General features: G+C 45.9%; 1 protein-coding gene across 4 annotated transcripts in view; it reads left to right on the top strand.

Annotated features, from left to right (window-relative positions):
* Positions 1 to 17,205, top strand: part of CRB2 (crumbs cell polarity complex component 2) — a 42,130-nt gene that overhangs the window by 11,044 nt on the left and 13,881 nt on the right. For 2 of the 4 annotated variants that reach the window (XM_088525385.1, XM_088525388.1), the window contains exons 2-6: positions 6,972 to 7,673; positions 9,673 to 9,868; positions 10,386 to 10,525; positions 10,993 to 11,175; positions 12,111 to 12,224. In XM_088525385.1, the coding sequence (XP_088381511.1) occupies positions 6,972 to 7,673; positions 9,673 to 9,868; positions 10,386 to 10,525; positions 10,993 to 11,175; positions 12,111 to 12,224 (1,335 nt within the window). The remainder of the gene's footprint in view (positions 1 to 6,971; positions 7,674 to 9,672; positions 9,869 to 10,385; positions 10,526 to 10,992; positions 11,176 to 12,110; positions 12,225 to 17,205) is intronic. The other 2 variants (XM_088525386.1, XM_088525387.1) reach the window with 2 other exon arrangements.

Raw genomic sequence — 17,205 nt, forward strand, 5'->3', positions numbered from 1 at the left:
TGTAGAATTTTTAAGGCCATAAGGAAATGCCATTTCTTACCATATTGAGTTTTAAGACAGTTTTTTAATGTTTCTTGTTGACTGAGCCTAAATGTTGTTGAAGCACAGAGAGACAAAGTTATTTGTGCAGAATTTGCTGGGAAATTTCTGATTATCCAGATGGCCTCTCACTGGTCTAACTGTGGGGCAGTCCTGCAGCCTGATTGACAGTAGCTTCACTTATTTAAGATAAACTCTGGTGTGATAATAGTACATAGCCTGCCTATGACTCCAGTTATACTGCTGTCCGTGCAATGGGCAGGAGAGCTCTCAGCTCGGTGTGTTTTGTTTGTTGCTTCCTGAAGTGTGTTCTGGAGAACAGAAGTATCTGCTCGTTTCGGCTCCCGCACGTCCAGCCAGCCATGAGCACTGCAATTCGCATGCCGTGCCTTGCACAATGCTGGGGACGTCACCGTGCACGGAACGCGTGAAGAGGGACCCGGATTCTGGCAGTTTGTGTCTGCTCTAATGCAAGCTTGGGAGATTAGCTCTGACACGCAATTTAGATGGAACACTCCTTTCAAAGCATGGAGACAAAGAACCGCAGTCTTTTCAACTGTCTCACCATTGTCTTTGTTGATTGTCAGTATATTTAAATAAGAATTAGAAATTAAAGCTTATGAATCAGTACGGTTAACTGAATACACAGGAAACCCCCTGTTTCTGCGTTTGATCTGTGGAAATGGCTGAGAGATCAGAGAATGTGTAAACCGTGAAGGTCGCCTTGGAGGAGTGTTTATTAAGGGGAAATACTGGGCTGTCATAAGAAGGAGGATCAAAGCGTTACTGTGGCAGTGTATGCAATACTAACATAAAAAATGGCTTTATAGCTCGTGTTTCTTTCTCCAGGTCCTAAAAGCAAGATAACAGGGGTTACATCTTCAAATGTGTATCAAAACAATGAACAGATAATGAAAAAAGTGCAAGCTGGCTATTTTTTCTGTGTTAAGAGAAAGTTTAATTCTCTGCAGTGGTATTTCTAATTAATGCTATTGATGTCCCTGGCCCTTTTTAAAGGGCTCTCCTGAAAGATGCTGAAGGTGTTGCTGGAGTCCCTAGCATATTGCTGGACGGTGTGTTCAGTACCGACTCGGAGGTACACTGCTCTGGTATTATTTTGAGATTTTTTTTATTTTTTTTGGTCATAGTGCCATGTCTTTGCCCAGCTTGTCAGATCTGAGAAGCTGACAGCCTCTGATGATAACGGTAGTGTTTAGATTCAGTAGTTGGCATCTGAGTTTTCCATTTCACTGAAGTATCACTTCTCCCTTATATGTTACTTGCACAAAAGTGCAAAAGTTTGGATAGTTGTCATGGAGAAATGGAGAGAAAGAATTGCCATCATTCATTGTAATTTTTCCCTCAAATCTTGCTCCTGATATCCCACCTGTTTGCCAAGTGGCCTGTAAGCCTCTGATAAGAAGTTGTCCAAGCTGAGAAGCTCACTAGGCAGCAGGCTCTGGAGCGCGGTTGAATGTACTTGTGCACTTTGTCTTAATGGTGCCATCAGCTGCTCGTGAGAAACAAAAGCTGATGGGAAGTGCCTTGGCGTGCGGGAGGCTGCGAGGAGGGGGTGACTTTACCTCAGCAGAGCCCCTCCTGATTGCGGGTGCTGTTGATGATCTGCTGCAGACCATGGGCTCAGTAGTTTGGACCAAACATTGAGATTTTGGGAAGTTTCCATGCCCACATCCTATTTGCTTATGTTGAGTAGAAAACTGTTAAACGCTCATATGGAAAGATGACCATAACTGTTACCCTGGACAGTGAGTATAGGATATAGAATGCTCTAGCTGGGTAAAATCCAACGCCAGTTACCAGTGTTTCATGAGCTCGTCAGCAGTCTTAAATTGCTCTGGAGCCTTGTTTTCTGATGCTAGAATAACTAAGAGCAGGGGACTATAGTTTGTATTGAAGATGACAGTGCTGCTGGATTTCTTAATCTGTATCGAGGGACATGGGCTTGTAAGGCCTGAGGATGCATAAAGAGTTCCCTGTGAAGGCCCTGGCGCTCCTAGAGAAGCCCCCTGAGGGACTTTGCTACATAAGGCCTTGATTTCCTTCTGCCGTTGCATTGCAAAGCACACACGCTGCCTTTCCAGAGTCAGCAAGGGCAGGAGGGAGAGGATGAGGAGTGTGAAAGCCCTTTGCAGGCCTGCCCTGCCCTCCTTGCCCATGTGTGGCTCCTGGGAACAGGCCGTGGTGTGTACCCTTCTGTTAATCCTTTACACTGGCCACGATAGGGACAGATCAGCAGAGGTCAGCAGGGATTTACTAATATAAGCACATGCCTTCCTGTTGCCATGGAAACAGAACTCTTTTGGTGCCTTTATTTGGCATTTTGTTGCTAGCCGCATTACTCTGACGCTTGGGGTGGAGGGGTCCCCTTTGTGCCCTGGCCTCAGGGACCTTCTCCATCATCAGCAGGGCCACAACCTGAGCAGGAACCGCATCAGGTTGGGAGCTTGAGCAAAGGTTCCTCCAGCCTGACTGCAGTTGTAGGGCACCTGGGGGCTGCTGCTGGGGAGGCTCCTCTCACCTCCCGGGTGTCGCTGGACTTTTTTCCAGCTCTTGTAGCGAGCAGGCCAGGTGAGATATAATTGAAGGGACCTTTTCTCCACAAGTGTGCAGTGCCTTTCATGGAAGATGAAGATCACAGAAAGCAAGGTAGAAAAATGGAAGCCAAGGAACTCAACAGGGTCAGCTCATGCCCAAAAAGTATTTACTGCCTGCAGTATAGGTCATAAATTTAGGAATATGGATAGATGCTATAAACATCAAGCAGTCTTTTTGAAAATATATGATTAAAAGAAGAGTGGAATATGCCCAGGTCTTGTGTGGTGAAATTTGTTAAATATAAATAGAAGTGCTAAGCATGGAATGGGGCAGTTTTTCAGAGCTCAGAACTTGTTACTTGTCACATTGATATTGTCTGTCTGAATTCAGAAGCAAACAAAATACCCCCTTTTCTGTGACCTTCTCTCCTTTTGATGGACATATCATGTTTGCTGGACTCTGTGCAGAAATCATATCACTCCATAGAGTGGCATATATCTAACTTTTAAGTTCTGTTGTACATCTAATGGGAGATTAAAACATTCAAAGCCTTAAATACTTTACAAGCTCTGTGTGACAGTGTATACTTGTATCTATACGTTGGACAAATTGATACACAAAGTTGAAGTAACGTTTTTAAGCTCACATTAATTTTTTGCCGGGTCTGGGAAGAATCTTCTGGCAGCCTCACTCTTCATCTCATTCCCCTCCTACCTGTTGGTTGTAGGCATCTGTCTGCCAGGTTGAGAGTGACAGCATGAAAATGTTCCTTGAGTTGATGAAGATGTTATACTGAGCCTCTCCTGTGAGGCCAGCTATGTTCTCACCTTGAGGGTACCCATCATCTGTCACTGTTTCCCAAGGCTTTTAAAAAACAACCTCTTGAAAAAGGAAAAGCAAAAAATACGAGTAATCCCATCTCCCAAGCAGGGAAGTAATAAACTGGCCTACCTGCCTTGTCACCTGTACGGTCTTAGCAACTCCCTGTGGCAGCCTCTGATAAAACCTTCTCGTGCCTGCAGTGCTAACAGACTATCAGAATAGAGAGGGGAACGTGTGAAGGAAGTTATTTCATTGCAAATCACGTTGGGGGGAAATTACTGTTTGCTTAAATGGAGATTAAACTGTTTGCGCATTTCAAACCATTGAGACTTCAGGACACGTGTGAGATAGTGGGGAATAACCAAGGCTGGGGGTTTTGGTTGTGTTCTAAAGGAAAAGACAGAAATCTTGCTGCAGTTCTCTGCAAACCCCCTCCCGCCCTGTCCTTCCCACTCCCCACAGCTCTCCTCGCACACGGTGCAGCCGTGTCCTGTCTGGGCTTCCTGCTGCGGGACGGTGCTCAGCAGGGAGGTGGAACTGCGGATCTCAATTGCCAGATCCCTCATTTGGTTCTGATTCGTTTTTGTGTGGGTAGAAAACTGGCTGCTGCAGCTGCTCTTAGATAAGTTTATTTAATAAAAGCATAAATCTCCTGTGTGTTCTCTAGTTTGCCTGGAAGTTACTGTAGGTAGTAGAAAATACTGTGTGGGGCTTGTGTCTGACAAGTGCAGCATTTTCTGTTGAGCACATGTATATTCAGAACAGTCAAGCAGATTATCGGGTACACTGCATTTCATTATAACTTCTGAAAGGATGAAGGGGAATATTATTATGTATTTTTTTTCTGGATAATAGGCATCTAAATGTTAAATATTAGAAACTGATCTGGAAGGTTCTGTAAGAATTCTTGAACTAATGAAATCACAATATCCCTAGCAACAAAAGATTTGCTTCTGAGAAACAAAAGTGAAGAGATTTTTAACTACAACTATTTATTTCCACTAGTAAGCAAAGACACTGTGGAAGAAAGACTGTGCTAAGGGCTACCTTTTCCTCTCTATAATCCCATGCAAGAGGCCAAAATGTTTGCATAAAACCCTCAAAGATTCTCCAATAAATTCTACTGTAGCTTTTCTAATGTTTGAGTAATAGATATCTATTAAAGTCGATTATTAAAACAGAACCTGGTAGTGGAGCTCGTCATAGCTCTCTGTTTGCCTTAAAGTGATACAAAAGGTCATAAACCCCATCTTTTAGGGAAATCCTTTGTCAGCTACCTTTAAAGTGTAAAACCAGACTTGCCCTGCCAGAGCCCAGTGAATGCTTTATATGTGGCTCTATTAGCCTTTGAAGTTCCCCCTAATCCACCCCTAAATGCCTGGAACATGTTCTTCAAAGAAGCTGTAATGCTCTCCAGTTTCATTTCAGAGTAGGGTTGCAGGCCTGTATGAGTGAATTTTTTTTTTTTTTTTTTTACACCCTTTTTCACTTATTGAATGTCACAGATTAGTATTCCTCATGTGAATCAGAGAGGAAAAATCCAGGATAGTATTGTTAATCCAACAGCAATTTCCTTTGTCAGAATTGATAAACAGATTTTGTCATTCAGTGACTTCTTTGACCTATCTTTGCCATTTTCATAAAATAGTGTAGTTTCAATGACATGCTTTCATAGCTGATGCTTATCACCATTTCTGAGTAGCATTTAGACTGTCGTCTTAGGAACAGAAAACTCTGCATGTAGCCTTTGAGATGACTCTAAGCTGTCCACACTAGCAATGCTCTGTGGCTGTTGAGGCTGTTTCTTTGGGGATGGGGTTTGCTGCACATCGGAGCAGTCATGTTGCATATGCAGTGCACTTGGTCTCTTTTTTTTGTCACAGGTTCTGCTCCTGGTCTCCCAAAGCGCAGGCAGTGCCTGGTTACTCATTAAGTGCACAAAGGCTCCTATCTCCTGCCTCCTAAAGCTCTTTTGCGGAGTAGTTTCCTGGGCTCCCCACGCTAATTGCTAAAGAGATTCCAGGCAGATTCCGTCATCCTTGTTTTCTGCCTGACTGGGAATGTGAGAATAAAAGGGTTGATGGCAGAATAATGCGATCGCTGGACAGTGCAATGCACAGCAGCTCGCCCCAGCATCACGTGAGGGAGGGGAGAGCAATGGAGATGATGCTGGAAAGAGAAAGGTCTGTAAATCCCTGAACACCCTTGCTCCCCATCAACACTGCCCCTTAAAAGGAGACTTTGAAACACTGCAGTCTTTGGTGGGAGGCATTAGGGGGAGGTCAGGGCAGGGGCAGCCTTTTGTAAACCAAAGTCCCCTATAAACCCCTTTCAGGCCCTCTAGCCGGATGCCTCCACCTTCCCCTACAAAGAGGCTGAGGAGCTGATGGGCAGTGAGTTGACAGAAAACCAGTGACACAGATTAACTAGTGGGTGTGTAGAAGCTGCACCGGAGCAAGGCAAACATGCCCAAAGATGGCCCGAGATAATGATGGCATGAATGAGGGAATGGGGAAGGGCGGCTGTGACGTGATGCTGGGGCGTGTGGCCTGGCACAGCCCTGGCCAGGAGCACGGCGCGGGGCAGCGAGCGGGGTGCCCACGAGCTGCCCGCTCCCCTCCGGCAGTGAAGCCATGCGCCGGGCCCATGGGTGCGGGTGGAAGGCAGCGCCAGGGCAGAGGGACGACGACGCAGTGGCATCTAAAGGGAGAGTTAAATGCTATGAACCCTGGATGTGCAGTGTCAGGCTGGGTCAGGATCATCTCCTCAGGAATAGTAGCTATTTCCCAGATACTATTTGCTCTTTCTTGAGCTTTATCTCTCCTTTGTGGCTGGGTGGTTTGTTTATTTGCATTTTCCATAGGTGTTTCCAAAGCATCTGCTGTGTAAATGTTTGCAGTTATCTGTCTGTAGTTATCTACAAGTTTACGTGTTTCCTAGCACTTATGCATGAGTTGGTCTGCAGTTCTGTGGCTTCTGTCTTATGTATCCTGCAATGGTAAACAGCAGAGCAAAAAAATCTAATATCAGAAAATTGCAGTGGGTTGGAAGGGTAATGTCTGCTGCCTTTTTGGGGAGACATTCCATTGCCTTTTCTTCAAAGTGCTTTGCATTTGTAAAACATCATCTTAGCTTATCACCCCTCCAAACCCGAACCTCCACTGTGGGAAGCATTCAGGAGCTTGCCACATTTCAAAGCAAGCAAACAATCACTTTTACCATTTACTATTTTTATTTTACTTCTTTTGAAAGTGTGTAACTTTGTCGCTGAATCCAGAGTATACATCCTTCTAATATAAAGGCAAATATCTCCTGTTCCCTAGGCTACTCCCCTTGAATAGTCAGATTGTTTCACAAAATAAATCTAATGGAAAAGAAATGGGGGTTCCCCATGTCCTTTCACAAGACAGATTCTCTGGTATCCTTCTAGGTAGTGGCTAGAGCAGCCATTGGTGTGGAATTTATGTGGGTGACCTCTGAAACATGCCTAGTGCTTGGCAGAACAGCTTTGGGGCTACTAACTCGGACTAACATAAAGTCTCTTTTCTCAACAGGTGCTTCATGCTCCGAGAACGCTGGTAGCTGTTCCTCCTCGCCGTGTGAAAATGGTGGCAGCTGTATGGATTTGGAAGGGGGTTACCAGTGCGCCTGCCCCACATGGCCGGTCGCGTACACAGGAGTAAACTGTGAGCTCCTGTACGACGCGTGCGTTAGCCACGAATGCCCTGCATACATGGTTTGCCACGGGACTCTGGGACGCCTGGAATATGAGTGCGTCTGTAGGCCTGGCTTCACAGGTACTGATTGTAACGTTGATGTTAATGAGTGTGAGAGCAACCCTTGTAAAGATCCTCGTTTTGAATGTGTAGATAGTGTAAATGGATACACCTGTAAATGTCAAACAGGACTGAATGGAGAAGGCTGCCAAACAGAAAGCTCTGTATGCTCTAGCCACCCCTGCCTAAATAACGGGACCTGTGTCGAGGGTCCTGGCGACTATTCCTGCATCTGCCAGCCTGGCTTCAGCGGGGCCCTCTGCAGAGACAACATTGATGAGTGCGCGTCCAGCCCGTGCCAGAACGGAGCCATCTGCCGAGACAGGGTGAATGAGTATAGCTGTTTCTGTGTGCCGGGGTTCCAAGGATACAACTGTGAAATAGACATCAACGAGTGCGCGTCCCGGCCCTGTAAAAACAATGGCACCTGCCTGAATGAGATGGATCACTATTTGTGCCAGTGCGTCCCCGGCTACACAGGTACCTTTCACGCTCATGTACTAGCCGGGTGGTTGGGTTACATCTCACTGTTCACACAGCTCCACAGGGCGCCTGCTGCTCACTTGTCTACTGAAGGTGTTAGTGTCTGGCCTGAGAAGCTGTTACATTAAGGCCCTGAGACTTAAATGTCTGCTGCATAACTCCAATTTCTGAAGTGTGCAGTACCGTGTCAGTAATGACATAGTGCTTGCTCTTGTGACTTTCAGGCACTAGATGAGCTTTGATTTCCATGTTGAGAAAAACAGATCCAAGAGTGTAAGTGGGAACTGGGTGAGACTGAATATAATGTAGATGTGATTAGTCTTCAGGCTGAAATTAAGGGAGATGTACAAGAAAAGAGATTTATCATCAGAAAGATGGTGTTTGTTTACCAGTATGACAAATCTCTATCTAGCTTGTAGTCCTTTATCCTGTCCTGCAGGGTTTCTCAAAGTAGTCTTTTTGGAACAAGGTAACTTTAGTTGGGGATTTCTTTTTAACACCTCCAGGTCCAGAGTATTTTGGTTTTGCATGTGATGCAAGGATCTGGCTCCTGTGTGCGAGTGCTAACGGTGCCTCGGAGTTATCTGCGAGGGAGGCAGCAGGAGGTTCTCCCTGCCTCTTATCGGAGTGGAATGCCGTTGTGCTGCGCTCCGCTCTGCCTGGTACCACTTAGCACATGAACTTTCTCAGCCTCCCTCCTTGTCACAAACTGAAGTGTTGCAAGAGTTAGGTTGCTGTGAAGGAATGCTGCTGATTAGCAGTGGAATGAAGAGAAGTTACAACATCAGGAATGCAGTCACTGATGCTGAATCATTCCCCCTCTGATAAAAAAAAAAAAAAAAAAAGAACAGAGGTGAGGAAGAAAACCACAGACTTTCTTCATAGACCTTAAAATAACTACTGATTTTGATTATCAAACATAATGGTGCCTATACAGATCAGTGCTTTTTTCTCTCTTTCTGCTAAATAATCAGTTCAGGATTGTGGAAATACCCTGCCAAAGAGGGGATAAAATGGCCTAGGCAACTGGAGGAGCTTGCCATATTCCAAGTTATTTTGATGTCAAATATAAGGCTTTGCTTTGTGATCTAGGACTTCACCCTGATCTGTGCGGTTCTAGCACCAGCAGTTAGCAAGGGCAGGTTGTTTCCTGGGCTTGCAGCTGGAATTTGGGTGAAGGAAGTTTTGTGTGAGCATTGACGAGTTTGAACCAGCAGATTAGGGGGCCCGCATTCCTCCAGGATTAGGATGGCCACGTCCACTACGTGGTGAGCCTTTGCCAGGAAGGGGGGATTAGGTGGATTGGCAGGTGCCACTGCAGTGACTAATGTTTGGAGGTGATGTCAGGCCATGGGCAACCCAAAGAGATGGAGTATAGGAGGGTAGTTGCATAGGAGTTCTTGTTCTGTCAGAGAAAGTTGTGACTTTGGAGCAAAATGCATGACTTTCTGTTGGCGAGTAATGTTGGAGCTAGTGCCTAACCTTTAATAACATTTCATAATATAATGCTTACTAATATGTAGTATCACAGTAATTAGCATTTTGTACCAATTTAATGTTTTTTTCCTAGGGATCTCAAAGCCAAGTTACAAATACTATTTAAACAAATGAAACAATATTTTGGAGAAGGTTGAGATCATTTTGCATAGCCAAAATGCAGCTGCTTGTGATGTAGAACACTGGATCTGATTCATCTGCAAAGTGCTGATGATACTTTGGCTGCTTCAGCAAACCTGAACGAAAGAAACTGAAGCTTCATAAATAAAATGAACTATTTACTTCTGTTATAAAATTAAAATTTAAAAGTCTACCTAAAATAATTTTGTCCCTACTTTGTAAACATTGTATATCATCCATTAATTTCTTGTACCCTTATGGCTGTGTCAGCCGGTTAAGTTGGTAACATGGCTTTTGTGATTCCAGCTCAGCATTCCAGGCAGCACAGTTACACTTTGTTGGATTCATAACCCACATGTTTCTTTCTTTTGTAATCAAGGTGTAAACTGTGATGCTGAAATAGATGAATGTGAGTCAGAGCCTTGCCAGAATGGGGCCTTGTGCAGTGATCATGTTGGGTTCTACAGCTGCGCCTGTGCAGCAGGTTACCGAGGAGTGCAGTGCGAGGAGGACATCGACGAATGTGCGAGCCAGCCCTGCGAGCACAACGGGACCTGTCACGACCTTATTAACAGGTGAGAGATCAGTGGTGTTTTGGCAGTTAGATATTAGGAATGATCTAAACTTGTGCTTACTGTAACCTGTCAAAATTAGGGTAAAAATCCGCAGGGTGGATTGGATTTAATATATTCTACATCCCTGTGGTCCCACTGGCAATAATTCAGAGAGGGATTTATGGCAGTAGACCCCTCCCACTAGCAGAACTCTTCGGATGCTCAAAGGAGAGTAGGAAGATTGCTTGTATTGCTTCCAGCTGGCATATTAGGTACAAGGTGGAGCGTTATCAGCAAAAGCAACTGCCTGCCTAGGCTGAGAACATACCTATCTGTCTGAATTTACCTTTTAACAGGTAAAGGGTGAGTTCAGAGGCTCTGCTGGGACTGATCTGCCCTGCCACTAGCATGCCCTCTTGGAGCACATGGAACCGTCTTTCCCTCTGTCCCACAAGTGGATACGAGGACTGACAGCTCTATTTGCTCTCTCCTCAACAAATTAAGAGCTTCTTCATTGCTCTGCTTTGCTGCCCCTCAGCTACCGTTGTGACTGCAGTGACACAGGCTTCGAAGGGGACCACTGTGAGGTGGATATTCTGGAGTGTGCCTCTGAACCCTGCCTGAACAGTGCCACGTGTGTGGAGGGGATCAAGAACTACAGCTGTGTCTGCTGGCCAGGTAGGTTAGAGAACTGTTTTGCTCTGCTGTTGTCTGAGCACACTGCGGTGGGAAGCACATGCTGAATCACCCCACTGAAGAATGAAGAGTCAGTGATCATGCTGCATGGTCCAGTGTGATTTTCTTTATTCCAAGCAGTAACGCTGCCACTGCTGCCCTTTAGAGGCTGTCCCAGGAGCCAGCTCACCTTGTTGCTGGGAAATGTATCCTGATTCTCATCTGTAAAATCTCTCTTCTCTGCTCTGCCTTTTCCATCATGCTCTTTTCTATCACGTGCTAATGCTTTTCTGGAAATCAGTTGTCTAGCACCTGCCTTTGACATACTGAAATAAATAGAACTCTAGGATTTCCAACTAGCTAAACGACAATGTTTCTGGCTCTGATTTCACCTTTAAGGCAGCTGCAGTATTTGGGTGACTAGTGTCAGTGAAGCTGTGTGTGATGCTCATGCTGCTGCTCCCCGGCAGGTTACACGGGGCAGCGCTGCGAGGAGGATGTGGACGAGTGTGCTGCAGGTCCCTGTCACAACGGAGGGGTGTGCTATGAGCGGTCCAACCAAGCCTATTACGGAACACGGCCTGACTTCCCCAGTGATTTCAGCTACAGCCAAGCAGCTGGTTTCCTTTGCTGGTGCCAGCCAGGCTTTGCAGGTGAGTTGCACATTAAATGTCCCATCTGTCTGCACCTGATGGAGAGTGCCAAGGAGGTTGGAATGGAGCAGTATTATCTGTGCAGAAAAAAATACTTAGTGACTGGTACTTGGAGGAGGCACAGCCTGAGGCATCAGGGGCATGCGCATGTTCATGTACTGTGTTTGTGTGTTGCAGGCAGCTGTCTGAGTGTCGTTCTCTGCCAGCAAGCCTCCCTTAACACCCCCTTTCACTAGCTGAGGCAATAGGCTCTGCCATTTCCAAGTGCTCTGAATACCCTATGGCTATGAAAATGCCAGGGTGGATTCTCTTTGTCAGTCTGTCATGCATGTGGCAGAATTCATTCCTACAAGATAACTGAAACACGCCTCATCAGAGGCAACTAATGCCCTGGAGTCCCAGATAACTGTCCTACGTGTTCCCTTGGTGAGACTGCTCTTATGACAGCAGCTGTATAATCAGAGTGGGTAGGAGGAGAGGGGGATCTTGATATCTTGCTCTTGGAGTTAGAAGCTCTGTGGATGTTCCACCGAAATATTGCCTTTCCTCTCATTTGTCAAATATTTATACAAGCATTGATTTAACAGCTGGGAGAGGCTCCCTGGAAGCAGGAGTTAATACTTCATTCCTTTCTGAGAGAAGTGAGAATTTGGTCCATTGTTGTACAGTTGGAATGGCTAAAAGGTTCTGATCCTGCCACTACTTACTTTCATGACATTGGCAAATCATTTGGCTTTTAATTATTTCATTTTGCCTTATTCTTTTCAGTCAAAGTATCTATATATTAGAGTGTCTGGATGAAGTTCAAGTAATTCTTTTGCATGCTTAAATGACAGATAAGAACAACAAACTACAAATGTAATTGTTATTCAAATTCCCTCCTCTCTGATGCATGTATGCCCTCAAGATGGCTATTTGTGTTTTCACGTTAAAAGGGGACACCTGCTCTACTAACATTGATGAATGTGAATCCCAGCCGTGTCAGAATGGAGGGCACTGTGTGGACCTTATTAATGGCTTCCTTTGCCACTGCCCACCTGGATATTCAGGTAACGTTGCTGAAAGGGGGTGGCTTGGGTGAGGTCAGTCCTGGTAACTGATGCTGAGGGCCTGGCTTATTGCTCAGCTGCACGACTGGATTCCAGCACTGGCTGCCATGGGCAGCTGAACAGAACTGAGCTGAACTGTGTGGAGCTCAGGTGCTGCTCAGGTCTGTTCAGGACTCAGGTGGCTTGGGAGAGCTGGGTGGTTTTGCTGAAGTACATGATAGGCTCCGAAGTAGGTTGTGACACACATGTTGAAGAGCCCAAGACCAGCCTAGGTAGGCAACCTGTATCCTGGAGTGAAAGTTCATTGGGAGAACGTGTTATGAAGGTGAACAAAATTAGGCTTCAAATAAAAACAGATACACGCAGAAAAAGGTGTGCTTAAAATTCTGGCTGTCACCAGTTTACTGAGTATAGCAGATTGGATTACCAATACATAAGACATCTGTAAAACATCTCTGTTCCCTAACACCCCTGGATGATAAGAGCCAGGGATTTTTGGCTGAAGGCAGTAATGTGGTACGGTAAGAGGTCAAAAGGTCCCTGTGATGTGAGCAGATGAAGCCGCCTCTGTTTACAGTGGACTGGGGAGTCTGGATTCTTCCAGAATGCCCTGCCTGACCCTGACAGGTTTGGGTTTCCTAGCCGGGAAGCAGTGACACGGTGAGGCTTGCCACAGGTTTGGGTTTCCTAGCCGGGAAGCAGTGACACGATGAGGCTTGCCACAGGTTTGGGTTTCCTAGCCGGGAAGCAGTGACATGGTGAGGCTTGCCACAGGTTTGGGTTTCCTAGCCGGGAAGCAGTGACACGGTGAGGCTCGCCCACCGGCTCTGCTGGAGGGGGCGCAGCCGTTCGTGCTAAAGGTGGACGTGGCTGGTACTTCCTGAGTATTCCCCAGTGTAAGTGGAGAGAAGATAAAGTGTCACAGGTATCTTCCTGTGTCAGAAGATAACTAGCTATTCCAATAGGTAGGTCCTAGCTAGCAGAGCAAATTTTTCTTTTTTCCCTCATTTTTTATTATACATGCCTAATGCTAGTTCACAAAGATATAATTATTTATTTTACATTATTGCCATGTTCATTAGCTCAGCATAAAAACCGAGAGGAATGTCTTCTAACAAATAACCCCTGCACCACGGTGTGCAGCTTCTCTCTGCCTGGCAGAGATTACTTTGGTACTGGTTTGTGAGCGCCCTTCGTTGGAGCTGCGGTTCCTGGGACAGATTTTCTTGTTTCCATGCTTGACTGATGCTAAACCTCATCTCAGTTTAAAGTGTTTGTACTCTGCCTTCTGTGTCTTTTAACTGTGTGCATACTCTTCGTTTCTGTTAATTTGATACCAAAAAGTAGTTTATAAGAAAGGTGCTCCCCAACACAATCTCATACCGGTGTAGTTTTGAAGCAGGTGTGGCCTTTCCGCAGTGTTGCTGCCATCTCGTGGGAGAAAGAAAAACTTAAAGCCAGGAGAAAGCTTTGTCCTTTAACTTCTTGGAAGAGGAGGCAGTGGCTTTCCTTAGACCATTCTAGGGCTGGATTGAAGGGAAAGTTTTTCATGTGCCTTCTGTGGCTGTACTGATGGAGCTGTGCAGCCGTAAACCTGCAGCCCTTTCCTGGGAAGACCCAGGACAGAGGTCCTGTCACTCCCAGAATCTCAGCCCAGCTCCTGGCTAGCACATTCCAGCACTCAGATGAATTCCTCGAGGGGTTCGTGGTAAATCCTGTTTGCTCACTACCTCATTTAGGCTAGGTCAAGAAAGACTTGTTTTTGTGGGTGAGGCTTTTAGCACTGGCTTTTCTCTAAGCTCTGCATTGGCACTGTACTGAGCGCTGTGCTCCAGAGGGGAGATGTCCAGATGAGATGGTTTGAAGCTTATCCTACTTGTCGAAATTCCCACTCCCTCCTGTGCCCATTTTGCTTTCCCTTTCCAGTGTGCCAGCATCCCTCGTGGAGCGCAGCTCTCGCTTCCCTTTACCAAACTGCAGGGCTGTTGAGTCCCCTCTGAGTCTTAGTTTGCTCCTGGGCAGAAAAGCTGACATTCAGCACAGGATGGTGGGGAAAGGAGAGCTGGAGTTCATTCCTTGCCTTCATTTGGGGTTCATTAGTACTTGAAGGGGATTAGAGGCAGGTTGCTCTTCTGGATGTTGCTTTTGGTAAAGGACTTTGTCTCAGCGAGGTGGTTCTGACACGTTAACGCGGCAAAAGGCTGGGAGCCGTCCCCGAGATCAGTGAGGGCATGTGGAGGAGTGAAGCTGACAGGGAAATAATAGCAATTAATCTCCTCTCCTTTGTCAATTAATCCCAGTATAGTCATGCTGGGTAAACAGCTTATTACTTCATATTAGGATCACAGAGCAAGTTTGTGAAGCTTCCCATGATGTTTCTGTTCCAAACACATTTCTGTGGCAACTTAGCTCTGCCATGAACTTAGACTTAAGCTGCCTCCGCTGATTAAAGTGAACTTGCTACTCTGAAGAATGCTTTCTTGGGGCGGCAGGAGGCTCGCACTGCTTCTTCCTTCATCTGAGGAATCCGGGGAGTGTTGGGATAACAGTAGGTCAGGTCAGGAGAAAATCTTTCCTTGCAAATTAACTACTTCAGTCCTGCCTCAGCGTTGCAGGGAGATGAGATGGGACTTCCCCTGAAATGCAGTTGTCCCCGGAATAATGTGGTGCCTCATTCCTGAGAGAGGTTGTAGGAGGCCCTGGAAAAGCTGTGCCGTGCGCCGGCCTGGGCTCGAGCTGTGCCCGGCGAGGGTGTAGGGGGTGCGGAGCATCGTGGGGCTGCGACACGAACAGGGAAGGGGGATGAATCTTGGGTGGTCTTGGAAATGCCAGCTGCTGTGGTTCATAGAAAAAGCTTATTAAGGAGAAGCTAGTCTTTAAAAAAATAAATAAGAACAGAATGCATTATTTATTCATAGGAATGGTTCTGCCCATCATGTTTGTTTGAGGCAATGGTTTAGGCTAGGAAGTGAAAAAAAAAAAAAAAAGACTTCAGTTGGAATGGCAAGGGACTCTTAGCCTAGAAGAATGTAATTATTAATGTGCAGTTTGGCTAGTTCTTTCCTGCTGGCCAAACTCATGTAGGCTTGAATTTCTTGGTCATGGGCTAAACATAAATTCCTGTGAAATAAGGGGGAGATAGTTCTTCCTTCTGACCATCATTGGATAGAATTATTTATTTGTTCATTTGTTTTGTGCAGGTGTTTCCAAATTTCAGGTTTGTTTTAGAGATGGGGCCTCCAGAGAAATGGTAGCTAAATAGTTAACATAGTAACAAGATTAGAGGACTGTTAGCCCTTGGACAAAATCCCTTGTAGTAAATACAGCTGAAGGGGAGGTAGAAAATACTTCATGAGACCCCCCTTCCTTCTGTGAGGTGAAGGACTTCTGCGTGTGTGCTGTAGATAGCAGCAACAAGGCTTGGTTCGCAGATCCTCAGCAAAAATGTGTAAGCCGTTAGAAGAGTTTAATAGATTTTGTCTTAAGAAAGGCATATATGAGAGCTCCCTTCATAGCCCTGTAGTTAATCAGATCATTTAATGGTCAGCAATTCTGATAATTTAAAATTGACTTCTTTACTAATGAAAATTGGTGAAGCGCAGCTTCGTGTCCGCTTCAGAATCTGGCCAGGCAAATACCAAGGCAGAGCAGTATCTCCTGTGCACAGGTCTGGCCACTGCTGTGCTCTGAGGGCGTCTTACCAAGAGGTGACTTCAGTTGCTAATTTCTATCTAAGAAACATGTATGAAATTTGGACACTTCTATCCAAACTTTGTTCTCCATTTTCTGACATTTTGCTGCTAAGGACCCTCTGAGATATCTTGTATTCTTTATCTCCTGCTCATCCAATAAGTTTTTACAAATGATTAGGAATTCTGAGAAGTTTTGAGGCTAAATGAATGCTCATCATATCCCTCTCACTTAAAATATCTTTGAAATTGTCTGGTATGTTTGGATCGAGTGAAGCGAAGAAAGTTAACTAGCTACAAGAGTTGCTGGAATGCTTTCTTTTAATATCTTAAAGTGATACTGCTAATGCAGATTCTCGACGCTGCCTTGTAGGAGTTCTTGTTTGCTTGGACCTGACACTGATGCTATCGCAGCCTGGAGAGTGTTTTCTTCCAAAACCCGATTCACAGAAAAACAGAAATCCGTTTTTGGCCCTGCTGCCTGTAGGCTCTATTCTGGAAGCTGGCAGCGTGGCCCGGGAGGTGGCAAGGGCAGGAGATTGCCCCTTGACTTTCCAGTGGAGCTAATGCTGCGGCTGCGGCAGGGCTTTGCTGTGCGCGGGGTGGGCTACGCTGCGAACACGCATTCCTCGTGTCAGCACTGACAGGAGCCAGCTGGGCAGCTTTAGAGCAGGGTGGATTAGATCTCGCTGCAGCGCAGGTCTCTCATATTGGCTAGTTTCATCTCCAATCCCTTTTTGCCTGCCTGGCATCAGGGAGCGCTCACGCACATTCCGCTCTTTCAGTCCAGCCATTTGGCTGTTCCCCCCCACCATTCTCCCCCATTTTTTTCTGTTACTGTCACCAATGTCCACAAGGAGTCGGCCATGAAATCTGTGCTGATTGGCGTGATCCTGAATGGAATTTTTCTGCTAGCAGGTAACGAGATCTATACGGTAATTGCAATGTGTCCTGGCTGTTTGCGTGCCTGCACAGGGCAGGGAGTGATTAGTGGTAGCTGGAGGCATGAGGAGAAGAGCAAGAATTCAGTAGAAAGGAAGAATGTTTTTATTTTGAGGAGACCTGAAGTTTTGTTTTGGAAACCTTAGGGCCCAGGAATTTCCTTGTTGCTGCAAGGTGAGCCCTGGGCTGTCAGCGTGTCCCAAATGCATCTTTGCTACAGTTCTGCGCTGCTTGGGAAAGCAGGATCCGGTTTGGGGGTTTCTCCGGGGCGTATGTCCTTACCTTGTGCTCAGGTGCACTTTGGAAACACGCCGATATCTGGGGTTAGTTCTGCAAAGCACTAGTTTAGC

This window comes from Tinamus guttatus, unplaced genomic scaffold, assembly GCF_059628265.1.
Source record: "Tinamus guttatus ecotype Peru unplaced genomic scaffold, ASM5962826v1 Tinamus_guttatus_pri_ptg000226l, whole genome shotgun sequence".
NCBI classification, from domain to species: domain Eukaryota; kingdom Metazoa; phylum Chordata; class Aves; order Tinamiformes; family Tinamidae; genus Tinamus; species Tinamus guttatus.